Raw genomic sequence first — 15,346 nt, 5'->3', positions numbered from 1 at the left:
ACAAATAATTCCAGAAGGGTTCTTTGGGTGTCCCAATGGGATAACCCGTTGAAGAACCCTTGTGTTTTCCCAGGTAGAACACTTTTGGTTCCACGTAGAACCCTCTGCGGAAAGGGTTCTACATGGAATCGAAAACGGTTGTACCTGGAACCCAAAAGGGTTATTCAAAGGGCTCTCCAATGGGGACAGCAGAAAAAACGTATTAAGTTCTAGATATAACCTTTGGAATAGTAGTTGAGGTTTAGATCATTTTTTGTGTGTGGCTATATTGATGGACTCACTTTGCTCTCTCCTTGGTAGTCATGAGGCACTTCAGTCACTTTCTGACCTGAGACATAATCCCAGATCTAAAAGAGAGAGAGAAAAAGTGCAAGAGAGAGAGAGAGAAGTGTGCATGCTATGCATATATGCATGCTATGCAGCTGTCTTTGTCTGCACCCACTTTGGCACCCAAATGTCCCAATACATTGTGTAATAAGCTATAGTTTTAGGGCCATGCCCTGGTATCAATATGGAGATAATAATCACATTGATTGAAATAGGAAAACAATTGTTAAAGTTTGTGTAAAGCTACAGTACCTGAGCTGAGGGGAAACCATTTTGTATTAAAACGAAAACAATAACATGTTTGTCAAAGTCAGAGACAATGATTGCAGGATTATGTGATTTACTGTAACTAGACAGATCTTGAACCTTTAACCATGAGAAAGGTTACCCTTAACCTCTCAGTATGTACTGAATAAAATCGGATTACTTCTGGATGACTATCCTTGGTTAGCTTGCAACTGCCTTCTCAGTTTATGCTGCAAACAGATACACTGCGTATACAAAACATTAGAACACCTACTCTTTCCACGACATAGACTGACGAGGTGAATCCAGGTGAAAGGTACAAGTGTGATCCCTTATTGACGTCACTTGTTAAATCCACTTCAATCAGTGTAGATGAAGGGGAGGAGACGGGTCAAACAAGGATTTCTAAGCCTTGAGACAATTGAGACATGGATTGTTTATGTGTGGAATTCAGAGGGTGAATGGGAAAGACAAAAAAACGTAGGTGCCTTTGAACACGGTACTGTGTGGTAGTAGGTGCCAGGTGCACCAGTTTGTGTCAAGAACTGCAACGCTGTTGGGGTTTTCATGCTCAACAGTTTCCCGTGTGTATCAAGAATGGTCCACCACCCTAAGGACATCCAGCCAACCTCACACAGCTGCATTGGAGTCAACATGGGCCAGCATCCCTGTGGAACGCTTTCGACGCCTTGTAGAGTCCATTCCCTGACAACTTGAGGCTGTTCTGAGGACAAAAGGGGGGTGTTCCTTATGTTTGGTATATTCAGTGTAAATTCAATCTCTAAATAACCCTCCAGCAATCTTGGTCGTCACTATCTGGACAAGTGGCAAAGTCATAAACCCAACCTATTTCTCTTCTTAAAATCTGATTCGAAACCTAACCCTAACCTTAATCCTAACCCTAAACACACTGCTAACCTTATGCCTAACCCTATCCTTAAATTAAGACCAAAAAGCTTATTTTTGTTTTCATAAATGTTAACCATATACACTGTAGCTAGTGGGAACCATCAATCTTGGGCAAGTGCTGGCTCAACTTCCTCCTGCATCTTCTTGATTTACTGGCATCACGGCTAAGAGGTCAGCTGCACTGTCAAGTTCCAGAGAAAGCTTTCCCAACCCACATTTTATTTTAAATAATTAATTTAAATACTATTACAGTCTAGTACACTGTTTCCCAAGTCTGGTCCTTGAGTACCCCCAACAGTACATATTTTTGTTGTGGCCCTAGACAAGCACACCTAATTCTACTCGTCAAATAATCATCAAGCCCTTGACAAGTTGAATCGAGTGTTTTTCATTGAATTTTTTACTGTAATATGTCTGCACATTTTTCTAAAGTTATCTGGGCTGTGACTTAATCTTTGTATTCTGATTACGTCATCCCTGTTACATGTAATCCGTTACGACCCAATCCTATTTGTTTGTTGCTGTGTTGTCACCTCCAGTGCGTTGTCCCTCCTCCAGGAGCCAGACAGGATGTGGTTGACAGCTGGATCGATCTGAAGCGTATCACCACACACGTGAGGACCCGAAAGCATCCTAAAAGCAGGGTAGACAAAGATAATGCCTTATAAAACCTGTACATGGCTAATCTGGATGCATACACCATAATCCTGACGCATAAACCATAATGACTGAAGACAAATAAAACAATTACAGTTTTACCTGACAGAGTGCTGCTGTCTGGTATCCCAAAACTGTGAGAAGACAAATATTATTAGACAGATATTTTAAATAAATTGAATTAATTGAATTGAATGACTTTCCCTGGGAAATCACCTTGCTTGCCACGGCAGTTTCTAAATTGATCTACTTAAACAGGCGTGTCAAACGAAAATTCCTGGAGGGCCATGTGTCTGCAGGTTAGCACTCCTACCTTGTACTTCAGTGATCAATTAATGTCATTGTCACCGCTCTAGGTCTTAACTGAATACGAATTTACAATAAATAACATCAATAACAAAAGCCAACAGATACAGGCCTGCAGGAATCGAGTTTGACACCCCTGTCCTAGAACAAATGTATGAATGTGGTCTCTAGTTACTAGACCAGACTAGTGTTCACAAATCAAGCTTCTTAAGATTTTGGGATTCTATACAGTAAACTGCAATTGTTACCTGTATGGTGTTGTCCCAACCCCCAGAGATGAATTCTCTCTCCATCTCTGGGTGAAAAGTCACTGCGAAAACCCGAAAACAATGTCCATCCATAACTGTTCTTGTGGAGCTGAAAACAAAATGGTGGAAAATAAATACAACGACCTAAAGTGACTCAAAATGTGTTTATTTTGTAAAGGAAGGTTGGAGTTCCGACCTTCTCACATATTTTGTATTTATTTGACAGCACACTGGAATAGACAGATGAGAAGTGCTAAAACAGAATTAATACCCACTTCGCTAGGAGTATATTTGGTCCGGGGGGCTAACCACAACACCAGACTCAGGCACATTCAAATGTTTTATTTTAAATAATGATAAAATTGTCATAATGTTCCACATCAGGAAAAAATTGTATTGTAGAACATTTTGCTTTCAGGGATTACTAATGTTTTACCCACCTGGCCTTGCAGGTCATCAGTCTCTGGTGAGTGGAGAGGTCATACAGATGAATGGCTGAGTCGGACCCCCCTGTGGCTGCTTTCTCTCCAGAGGCGGAGACGGAGAGCGAGAGGGTCTGTCTCCGTCCACCTCCTCCCTCTCCACCTCCAGTCTCCCCCACATCTCTCACCCCCCACAAACACTCTCCTCCCCACACGTACCAGCTCCTCACAATGCCGCTGGCATCTCGAGGAAGCAACACAGGAGAGAATGAGTTGGTAATTGTCCATTTCAATACAGAGGAGAATCCTTATTTCTCCCATTGACATCGATGCATGATTATGTGTTAGTTAGTTCACCACACACAGTGTCTAGTGAAAGTACTCACACCCTTGCAGTTTTCACATTTTGCTGCTGTTAAGGAATTTAGCCCCAGGCTAGGGAATACTGTGTGTGCACTGAAACTGAAAGCTAGATTGTGTCACTGGCGGTCTGGGGGGGAACTTCATGCAGAGCTAACCATCAATAGCTGGGTTTGTCTGTGGTCTGGGATCCAGGAGACCCAAAGTACAAAACATACTGCACATGAAATATATAATTTTATGTATATTAGAGAATCCCAATTTTTATTTTTATTTTACCAGGCAAGTCAGTTAAGAACACATTCTTATTTTCAATCACGGCCTGGGAACAGTGGGTTAACTGCCTGTTCAGGGGCAGAATGACAGATTTGTACCTTGTCAGCTCGGGGGTTTGAACTCGCAACCTTCCGGTTACTAGTCCAACGCTCTAACCACTAGGCTACGCTGCCGCCCCAATGATGCATGTCTATCAACAGCTCTCTTTCAATCGGTCAATTTCAGTACAACATACTATAAGGAGTCGCACTTTCACGGCTTCGGTTGAAGGATACACAATCATGACAAGGCCACCTTCCACAGGTGATAAGCATGAGGCTCGGATTTATTCCTTCAATTATTTCTTTCTTCATGTCGGTGTGAACCGGAACGATTCGCTCTAGTAAAACAAAACAATTGGAAAACTAGATTGCTTTATAGTGGTAGAGTGTGCTCAGCCCCTGGACGTTGTGTGCTGAATTTTGTACTTGTTTTCAAAAGCCTTCTAATCACAAACTATTGCTTTTTCTTCAATTTGTTGGTGCAATGAGTAATATGGCTAAGAAAACGACAAAGATGACGATGGCTACAAGCTGGGTTCGGGGTCAAGATCATGTCCCCAGTCATGTGACTATAACATTTCTCTGAAAGACACTCATGATCTATGTATAGTTTTTCTTAGCTTGGAACACTCGCAGGAAGCCCTCCATCGAACCATTCGTGTGCGCATTGCCACGTACTGCGTACAAACTCCTTGGAAAGATGTGTAGCGTTCTTGAGAAATCTTGGAATTACCTCGGCCCAGCCGAGGTTCAGGAGACAGAGTTTGATTGGTGGTCGGAGCAAAGGACTTGCCTAACTGGGCGTGGGGTATGTGGTGGCTGTCCACTCCCAACCTGGTTCCTGTGCGCTCTGGGGTATGGGAGGCTACTGGAAGAGATAGCTCCAACACTGCAGTAACACCTAGCAATAAAAAATGTAAAACAACACACATAATCTAGATATTATTAAATGTTTTTATTAAAAAATATCAGAACGATGTTAGAAACTGGAATACAAATATATACATATAACGTATATAAACATATCAACATATAAGCATGTATAGACAGTATACGTACAACAGTAGTTATATAGGATGAGACATGACTTGAATAAAGTATTTACTGTCACGCCTTGGTCAATATGTTTTGTGTTTTCGTTATATATTTTGGTCAGGCCAGGGTGTGACATGGGTTATGTGTTGTGTTTGTATTGTTTTTTTTTAGCATTGGGACTGTGAATGATTAGGGGTGTGTCTAGTTAGGCTTGGCTGCCTGAGGCGATTCTCAATCAGTCAGGTGATTCTCGTTGTCTCTGATTGGGAACCGTATTTAGGGAGCCTGAGTTTCACTTTGTATTTTGTGGGTGATTGTTCCTGTCTTTGTGTATTGTTCACCAGATAGGCTGTAATAGGTTTCATGTTTTCGTTCATTAAAGATCATGAGTAACCAACACGCTGCATTTCGGTCCGACTCGCTTCCTTCAACAGGCGAACGCCGTTACAGAATCACCCACTACTCACGGACCGAGCAGCGTATAAACTGGCAGCGACAGCGAGGCGGGAATAAATCGACAGGTGGGCGGCCGACCCAGAGAGAGTGCAGGAGCCCGCCTGGGATTCGCTGCAGCAATGCGAAGAGTGCTATAGGCGAATGGAGTCAAAAAGGAAAACACGGCGGCGCAGAGCGAAACCCGAAAGTCACCCCAAAAAATGTATAGGGGGGGGGGGGGGGGGCTCAGGGAGAGTACGGCTGAGTCAGGAGATAGACCTGAGCCAACTCTCCTTGTTCATCGTGAGGAGCCAAGGAGGAGACCAGAACCAGAGCCGGTGTTAGAGGTGAGCGAAGCAGAGACTGTGAAGGAGTTAATGGGGAAAGTGGAGTGGAGAGGAATGAGGGAGTTGCTAGCTTGGTGCTATAGATACAATATTCGTCCGACGGATCGTGTCGGGGATTTGATAGCACCTGAGTTAGCGCTCTATACTCAACCTGAGGTGCGTGTTAGTCGGTTGGTGAAGTTGGTGCCAGCCTCACGCACCAGGCCTCCTGTGCACATCCCTAGCCTTGCACGTCCTGTGCCAACACTGCTCTCAAGATCTCCAGTACGCCTTCACGGTCTAGCCCATCCTGTGCCACCTCCACACTCCAGTCCTCCGGTGGCAGCTCCCCACACCAGGCTTCCTGTGCGTGTCCTCGATCCTGTAGCTCTAGTTCCAGCACCACGCACCAGGCCTTCAGTGCGCCTCGCCTGTTCAGCGCTGCCAGCGCTTTTCTCCTCTCCTGCGCTGTCGGAGTCTCCCGCCTGTTTAGCGCAGCCAGAGCCTGTCTCCTCTCCTGCGCTGCCGGAGTCTCCAGTCTGCCCAGCACCGCCAGTCTGCCCAAGCGTCGCCAGTCTGCCCAGCGCCGTCAGTCTGCCCAGCGCCGCCAGTGCTCCCAGTCTGCCCAGCGCCACCAGTGCTCCCAGTCTGCCCAGCGCCGCCAGTGCTCCCAGTCTGCCCAGCGCCGCCAGTGCTCCCAGTCTGCCCAGCGCCGCCAGCGTCGCCAGTCTGCCTAGCACCGCCAGTCTGCCCAGCGTCGCCAGTCTGCCCAGCGCCGCCAGTCTGCCCAGCGCCGCCAGTCTGCCCAGCGCCGCCAGTCTGCCCAACGTCGCCAGTCTGCCAGGATCTGCCAGAAGTGCCAGTCAGCCAGGTTCTGCCAGTCTGCAGGGTGCTGTCAGTCTGCATGAAGCAGCCAGAGTTGTCAGTCTGCATGAAGCTGTCAGTCTGCATGAAGCAGCCAGAGATGTCAGTCTGCATGAAGCAGCCAGAGCTTTCAGTCTGCATGAAGCAGCCAGAGCTGTCAGTCTGCATGAAGCAGCCAGAGCTGTCAGTCTGCATGAAGCAGCCAGAGCTGTCAGTCTGCATACAGCAGCTAGATCCGCCAGTCAGCCATGATCTTCTAGATCTGCCAGACAACCAGTCTCTTCCAGATCTGCCAGTCAACCAGTCTCTTCCAGATCTGCCAGTCAACCAGTCTCTTCCAGATCTGCTAGTCAACCAGAATCTTCCAGTTCCGCCAGCCAGCCAGGATCTACCGGAGCCTACTACCTGCCTGGGCTTCTTCTCAGTACTGGGCTTCCTCTCAGTACTGGGCTTCCCCTCAGTCCCGGGCTGCCCCTCAGTCCCGGGCTGCTTCTGTTCGTTCCGAGCTGCCCCTCTGTTCCGAGCTGCCCCTCTGTCCCGAGCTACCCCTCTGTCCCGAGCTGCCCTTCTGTCCCGAGCTGCCCCTCTGTCCCGAGCTGCCCCTCAGTCCCGAGCTGCCCCTCAGTCACGAGCTGCCCCTCAGTCCAGTGGGGATCTGGGTGAGGACTATTAGGCCATGGTCGGCGGAGAGGGTGGATTATCCCAGGACGCGAAGGAGTGGAACAAGGACATTAATGGAGTGGGGAGCCGGAGCCGCCACCATGGACAGACGCCCACCCGGACCCTCCCTATGGTTTGAGGTGCGTCCGGGAGTCCGCACCTGAGTTTCACTTTGTATTTTGTGGGTGATTGTTCCTGTCTTTGTGTAGTGTTCACCAGATAGGCTGTAATAGGTTTCACGTTCCGTTTGTTGTTTTTGTATTTATACGTTATTTCATGTATCGTTCGTTTTCGTTCATTAAAGATCATGAGTAACCAACACGCTGCATTTCGGTCCGACTCTCTTCCTTCAACAGACGAACGCCGTTACATTTACAGTGTACTTGGAAAGTATTCAGACTCCTTGACTTGTTCCACATTTTGTTACGTTACAGCCTTATTCTAAAATGGATGATTTATCCCCCCTCATCAGTCTACAAACAATACCCCATAATGACAAAGGAAAAACTGTTTTTAATTTTTTTTACAAAATGTATAAAGAATAAAAATAGAAATATCACATTTACATACATATTCAGACCCTTTACTCAGTACTTTGTTGAAGCACCTTTGGCAATTACAGCCTTGAGTCTTCTTGGGTATGACGCTACAAACTTGGCACACCTGTATTTGGGGAGTTTCTCCCATTCCTGTCTGCAGATCGTCTCAAACTCTTTCAAGTTGGATGGGGAGCGTTACTACACAGCTATTATCAGGTCTCTCCAGAAATGTTTGATCGGGTTCAAGTCCGGGCTCTGGCTGGGTCACTCAAGGACATTCAGAGACTTGTCTTGAAGCCACTCCTGTGTTGTCTTGGCTGTGTGCTTCGGGTCGTTGTCCTGTTGGAACATGAACCTTCCCCCAGTCTGAGGTCCTGAGCGCTCTGGAGCAGGTTTTTATCAAGAATCTCTCTATACTTTGCTCCGTTCATCTTTGCCTCAATCCTGATTAGTCTCCTAGTCCTTGCCGCTGAAAAAACATCCTCACAGCATGATGCTGCCACCATCATGATTCACCGTAGGGATGGTGCCAGATTTCCTCCAGACGTGACACTTGGCATTCGGGCCAAAGAGTTCAATCTTGGTTTCATCAGACCAGAGAATCTTGTTTCTCATGGTCTGAGAGTCTTTAGGTGTCGGGCTGTCATGTGCCTTTTACTGAGGAGTGGATTCAGTCTGGCCACTCTACCATAAAGGCCTGATTGGTGGAGTGCTGCAGAGATGGTTATCCTTCTGGAAGTTTTTCCCATCTCCACAGAGGAACTCTAGAGCTCTGTCAGAGTGACCATTGGGTTCTTGGTCACCTCCCTTACCAAGGCCCTTCTCCCCCGATTTCTCAGTTTGGTCAGGCGGCCAGCTCTAGGAAGAGTCTTGGTGGTTCCAAACTTCTTCCATTTAAGAATGATGGAAGCTACTGTGTTCTTGGAGACCTTCAATGCCACAGAAATTGTTTGGTACCCTTCCCCAGATATGTGCTTTGACACAATCCTGCCTTGGAGCTCTACAGACAATTCCTTCGACCTCATTGCTTGGATTTTGCTCTGACATGCACTGTCAAATGTGGACCTTATACTGTTGGGTTCTGAGAATATGAAAATATACTTATTCATGTCACTAATGGAGTGCTGTTATTTAGAGGGTCTACACCAGAAGTTAATGGTTATAGGAGGAAGGTATATCATGTGTGCAATTAAGCTTGGAATGTGTTGAGTGCAGGGAAGCGATTACATGTGGCAGGCATTGGTAAGGGGAGAGAGCCATGGATTAGTGATTGAGGGGGGTTGAGGTCCGGTCCGGTCACCTTCAGGGATATATAAATGTTTATGGCCTGTATCACTAGTGTCTTGCCTAGCAGTAAAGAATGATGTTTCTACAGACATGTAGCAGACTCAAGCCTATGAGGAACAGTTAAATAGCAGTGCTTGTGTGAAAATGGTTTTGTCTAATGCAGCTGTATTGATCCTCCGGGAATAATAAACTTGGTTAAGCTTTCATAGTGTTCATAGAGTTTTTTACTCTGAGAAGTAGAACCTAACAATAGACAAGTGTGTGCCTTTCCAAATCATGTGCAATCAATTGAATTTACCATAGGTGGAGACCAATCAAGTTATAGAAACATCTCAAGGATGATCAATGAAAACAGGATGCACCTGAACTCAATTTCAGTTCCTGACATTGAATCCGAGTAAACATTCCCTGCCATAGGTCAGTTAGGATCACCACTTTATTTTAAGAATGTGAAATGTCAGAATAATAGTGGAGAGAATGATTTAATCCAGCTTTTATTTCTTTCATCACATTCCCAGTGGGTCAGAAGTTTACATACAATCAATTAGTATTTGGTAGCATTGCCTTTCAATTGTTTAACTTGGTTCAAACATTTCAGGTAGCCTTACACAAGCTTCCCACAATAACTTGGGTGAATTTGGGCCCGTTCCTCCTGACAGAGCTGGTGTAACTGAGTCAGGTTTGTAGGCCTCCTTGCGCGCACATGCTATTTCAGCTCTGCCCACACATTTTCTTAAGGATTGAGGTAAGGGCTTTATTATGATGGCCACTCCAATACCTTGACCTTGTTGTCCTTAAGCCATTTTGCCACAACTTTGGAAGTATGCTTGGGGTCATTGTCCATTTGGAAGACCCATTTGCGACCAAGCTTTAACTTCCTGACTGATGTCTTGAGATGTTGCTTCAATATATTAACATACTTTTCCTGCCTCATGATGCCATCAATTTTGTGAAGCGCACCATTCCCTCCTGCAGCAAAGCACCCCCACAACATTATGCACCCCGTGCTTCACGGTTGGGATGGTGTTCTTAAGCTTGCAAGTCTCCCCCTTTTTCCTCCAAACATAACGATGGTCATTATGGCCAAACAATTATATTTTTGGTTCATCAGACCAGAGGACATTTCTCCCAAAAGTACGATCTTTGTCTCCATGTGCAGTTGCAAACCGTAGTCTGGCTTTCTTTTACGGCAGTTTGGAGTGGTGGCTTCTTCCTTGCTGAGCGGCCTTTCATGTTATGTCGATATAGGACTCGTTTTAATGTGGATATAGATACTTTTGTACCTGTTTCCTCCAGCATCTTCACACGGTCCTTTGCTGTTGTTCTGGGATTGATTTGAAATTTTCACACCGAAGTACGTTCATCTCTAGGAGACAGAACACGTCTCCTTTCTGAGACTTATGATGGCTGCATGGTCCCATGGTGTTTATACTTGCGTACTATTGTTTGTACAGATGAACGTGGTACCTTCAGGCATTTTGGAAATTGCTCCCAAGGATTAACCAGACTTGTGGAGGTCTACAATTGTTTTTCTGAGGTCTTGGCTGATTTCTTTTGATTTTGCCATGATGTCAAGCAAAGAGGCACTGCGTTTGAAGGTAGGCCTTGAAATACATCCACAGGTACAACTCCAATTGACTCAAATTACAGTGGGGCAAAAAAAAGTATTTAGTCAGCCACCAATTGTGCAAAAAAAGATGAGAGAGGCCTGTACTTTTCATCATGGGTACACTTCAACTATGACAGACAAAATTAGAATGAAAATCCAGAAAATCACATTGTAGGATTTTTAAGGAATTTATTTGCAAATATTGTGGAAAATAAGTATTTGGTCAATAACAAAAGTTTATCTCAATACTTTGTTATATACCCTTTGTTGGCAATGACAGAGGTCAAACGTTTTCTGTAAGTCTTCACAAGGTTTTCATACACTGTTGCTGGTATTTTGGCCCATTCCTCCATGCAGATCTCCTCTAGAGCAGTGATGTTTTGGGGCTGTTGCTGGGCAACACAGACTTTCAACTCCCTCCAAAGATGTTCTATTGGGTTGAGATCTGGAGACTGGCTAGGCCACTCCAGGACCTTGAAATGCTTCTTACGAAGCCACTCCTTCATTGCCCGGGCGGTGTGTTTGGGATCATTGTCATGCTGAAAGACCCAGCCACGTTTCATCTTCAATGCCCTTGCTGATGGAAGGAGGTTTTCACTCAAAATCTCACGATACATGGCCCCATTCATTCTTTCCTTTACACGGATCAGTCGTCCTGGTCCCTTTGCAGAAAAACAACCCCAAAGCATGATGTTTCCACCCCCATGCTTCACAGTAGGTATGGTGTTCTTTGGATGCAACTCAGCATTCTTTGCCCTCCAAACACGACGAGTTGAGTTTTTACCAAAAAGTTATATTTTGGTTTAATCTGACCATATGACATTCTCCCAATCTTCTTCTGGATCATCCAAATGCTCTCTAGCAAACTTCAGACGGGCCTGGACATGTACTGGCTTAAGCAGGGGGACACGTCTGGCACTGCAGGATTTGAGTCCCTGGCGGCGTAGTGTGTTACTGATGGTAGTCTTTGTTACTTTGGTCCCAGCTCTCTGCAGGTCATTCACTAGGTCCCCCCGTATGGTTCTGGGATTTTTGCTCACCGTTCTTGTGATCATTTTGACACCACGGGGTGAGATATTGTGTGGAGCCCCAGATCGAGGAAAATTATCAGTGGTCTTGTATGTCTTCCATTTCCTAATAATTGCTCCCACAGTTGATTTCTTCAAACCAAGCTGCTTACCTATTGCAGATTCAGTCTTCCCAGCCTGGCGCAGGTCTACAATTTTGTTTCTGGTGTCCTTTGACAGCTCTTTGGTCTTGGCGATAGTGGAGTTTGACTGTTTGTGTGACTGTTTGAGGTTGTGGACAGGTGTCTTTTATACTAATAAAAAGTTCAAACAGGTGCCATTAATACAGGTAACGAGTGGAGGACAGAGGAGCCTCTTAAAGAAGATGTTACAGGTCTGTGAGAGCCAGAAATCTTGTTTGTTTGTAGGTGACCAAATACTTATTTTCCAACATAATTTGCAAATAAATTCCTAAAAAATCCTACAATGTGATTTTCTGGATTTTTTCCCTAATTTTGTCTGTCATGGCTGAAGTGTACCTATGATGAAAATTACAGGCCTCTCTCTCTTTTTAAGTGGGAGAACTTGCACAATTGGTGGCTGACTAAAGACTTTGACCAAAATGCTATAAATAGCCAAGAAACACTTAAGTGGACTTTTGGGTAAATTCGACCAACATCTATGCTAAAAATGACTCTTTCAGCCCTTCACTCACAGTGCTCTCAGCCCCGTTGCTGCATGAGTGGTGGTATTACCTTGAGCAGCAACAACAGTGCCAGTGCTGAAAGATTAATCTGATGGGATTCATAGTTCTTTGTGCGATTAGCTACCAGCTATGAGGCAAAACGTCAGAAATACTTTGAAAATAGCTCCGGCAGCATTTATTTTTGCTACAAATCACAACTTGCACATGTGCTCATACTTGTCTGTTTCAGTTGCACACATCAATTTCTAGGCTCATTTGCGAGTAAAATGGCTGCACTTTAGAGACCTGTGTCTGTCCCATTTCCAGCTAGGTTACTAGGCGCTTTGTCACCTGTACCTACGACGGTCGGTGGGGTAACCAACATGATAACGTTTTTTCTATGTGTCTATATTTAATGCGTGTGGTCCAGCCAGTTACCGGAACGCATCTTCCCACCTCAACCAAGTGAGGCTCGTTGTGACAACAGTACCCCATGTGGCACTGTTACTGATCACTGGAGCCTGTGTACCCAGAGTGGGCCGGGCTTTAGGCAAACCATGGCACATAACAGTTTTTTCAACCAAGTTCCACAGTGTTCACGGGTGTCAAACATGTTGTGTTTCTCGCATGTGAGTTCGATGAAAAGTGTCCCTTGTACAGGCTACAATTTGTTGTGCGTCCCGCACGCTTCTGCAGAATCATCACGTCGACTGTTCCCAAGGCCTCAGCTTCCGTTTTGAGATGAAAAATCCTCCCGCATCCAGAAGCAGGCAAGTTGTTCCGAGTGGTTCCTATGTTGAAGATCTGGGATGGCTGGTACAGACTGTATTTCATGGTTACGAAAATGGATGGGACTTTGCATCCCATTCTAGACCTACGTGCCCTCAGCAAGCACCTCAGAGTCAAACTCAGAATGCTCACGAGCCCCCAGCTATTACAGCTGCTTCGGGTGTCCCTGTCAGGCCTATGGGCTATGGCCCATTGGTGGGGACCCTCTGCTATTGTCAGGGGGCAGGCAGCCTTGGTTCACAGAGATCATTTGCCTTTTTAGGTGGGGACCGGTGGCAACTCCTGTTGCATGGGGACTTGGTGTCCCAGGCGCACAGGCACGTTTGGCTTGTGAGGCTGAGTATTTGTTTCCTATGGGCCTGGCCACTGAAAGAGCCAATCTGATGGCTAGAGGTTAACCCCTGAATGTTATTGCTACCATTCAGTCTGCAAGGGTGAGAGGGCTGTATGACTATAAGTGGCAAATGTTTTAGCTGTGGTACCAAGATAAAGCACTGGTTCCTTTTCAGAGCTCTGTGAGGAACATACTTATGTTCCTACGGGAGCTTTTGAAGCATTCTCCACTTTAAAAGTGCACATAGCCGCTATGGGCTCATGTGGGAATTGACGGAACCTCACTGGGGGCACAAAACCTGGTGGTGGGGTTCCTGAAAGGTTACGCAGTCTCACACCGGTTTCTAAACCTACTGCGCTCGCATGGGACTTGGCGCTGGTTTTGGAGGCACTCTGGAGTCTGTGGATCTGAAGATCCTCTTCTACAAAACCTCCCTGCTCATGGCTTTGGACTTGGCTAAATGTGTTAGGGACCTCCACGCATTATCTGTACACCCTTCCTGTATGCCCCAGGCAACTCCAAGGTTACGTTACGTCCAAATGCAGCCTTCGTCCCAAAAGTCATGGCTATTTCCTACAGGTCGTTAGCTTTTGAACTATTTTCCTTTTCGCCTCCTTCTGAAAAACAACAGAGGTTCCATATCCAGTGTCCAGTGCCAGCTTTACGCACATACATTGAAAGGACCCGGGATATCCGGTTATCTGAGCAGGTTTTTGTCTGTTTTGCTAATCCACCTCGCAGCAAGGCGCTCTCTAAGCAGCGTCTCTCCCACTGGATTATCTCTCTGGCATATTATCAGCAAGCGACAAGGGTTACCTAGCGGTGTACGTGCCCACTGCACCAGGGGTCTGGCAGCATCTAGGGCAGGGGTGTCAAACTCATTTTGCATCGTGGGCCACATACGGCCTAGGGAGATGTCAAGTGGGCCGGACCATTAAAATTATACCATACTCTGCTATAAATAACCAAAATATCATGTCTTTCCTTTGTTTTGGTGTAAAGAAGCACAAGAACATTAGGAAAATATTGAAATTTAACGAACTATCCTTTTACAAAACATTTCATGAAACACCTCATATTTCCTTAGACAAACGTGCAATTTACTTTTATCATTCACAAATATGCATTGCAACTGATCCCACTGATTGTACAAAGGCACAAAACTTTAATTGGTACTGAAAAATATAGTAATGCACTTTAAGATTAAATGAGACTTTTAAAGAAAGGAATTTTTAATCTTATCTCTTCTCAGTTGTCCTTGCAAGCCGTCATATTTTTCGCTGTGATGAGTCTCGTAGTGGCGTCGAATATTATATTCCTTCAATACCGAAACTTGTTGCAAACACACCAAGCACAAAGGTTTTCCGTGCATCTCTGTAAATAAATAGGACGTGGTCCATTTTTCTTTGAAAATTCTACACTCCTTATCTCCTTTTCTCCGTTTGGATAACGACATTTTGGCTAATGAGGGTGTAGCGGAGAGGTAGAGACCAAGGTATTAACAACGTCGTAACAAGCAGCAGATGGCGCATTGATACCGTCTGCTGTTTTCAGTCTGTCTCAGTGATGCGGCTTGTCTTCTACTCTGATGGAAAGAGTGCGCCCCTTAGCGGATAATCCATGAATTGCAGCGAATTAAAAATATTAATTCCATGTCTTTTATGCATTTTTTCCACTTTCAAATTATCCTGCGGGCCTGATCGAACCTCCTTGGGGGCCGGTTCCGGACCGCGGGCCGTATGTTTGACACCCCTGGACCAAGGTATTAACAACATCGTAACAAGCAGCAGATGGCGCATTGATACCGTCTGCTGTTTTCAGTCTGTCTCAGTGATGCGGCTTGTCTTCTACTCTGATGGAAAGAGTGCGCCCCTTAGCGGATAATCCATGAATTGCAGCGAATTAAAAATATTAAAAAATTTTTTATTAATTCCATGTCTTTTATCTAGGGCATTGTTTTCCACAGGAGATATTTTGCTGCAGT

The 15,346-nt window shown here is 45.4% G+C and overlaps 1 protein-coding gene across 1 annotated transcript in view; it reads right to left on the bottom strand.

Moving 5' to 3' along the window:
- LOC124048505 (U5 small nuclear ribonucleoprotein 40 kDa protein-like) overlaps window positions 1-15,346 on the bottom strand; it is a 35,033-nt gene that overhangs the window by 1,708 nt on the left and 17,979 nt on the right. The window contains exons 5-9 of the mRNA XM_046369367.1: window positions 3,134-3,359; window positions 2,694-2,802; window positions 2,242-2,273; window positions 2,016-2,115; window positions 282-347 (exon numbers count right to left, since the gene is read on the bottom strand). Coding sequence (XP_046225323.1) covers window positions 282-347; window positions 2,016-2,115; window positions 2,242-2,273; window positions 2,694-2,802; window positions 3,134-3,359 — 533 coding nt within the window. The remainder of the gene's footprint in view (window positions 1-281; window positions 348-2,015; window positions 2,116-2,241; window positions 2,274-2,693; window positions 2,803-3,133; window positions 3,360-15,346) is intronic.

Source organism: Oncorhynchus gorbuscha, linkage group LG11, assembly GCF_021184085.1.
Source record: "Oncorhynchus gorbuscha isolate QuinsamMale2020 ecotype Even-year linkage group LG11, OgorEven_v1.0, whole genome shotgun sequence".
Lineage (NCBI taxonomy): Eukaryota > Metazoa > Chordata > Actinopteri > Salmoniformes > Salmonidae > Oncorhynchus > Oncorhynchus gorbuscha.
This window is presented reverse-complemented; position numbering and strand designations above follow the sequence as displayed.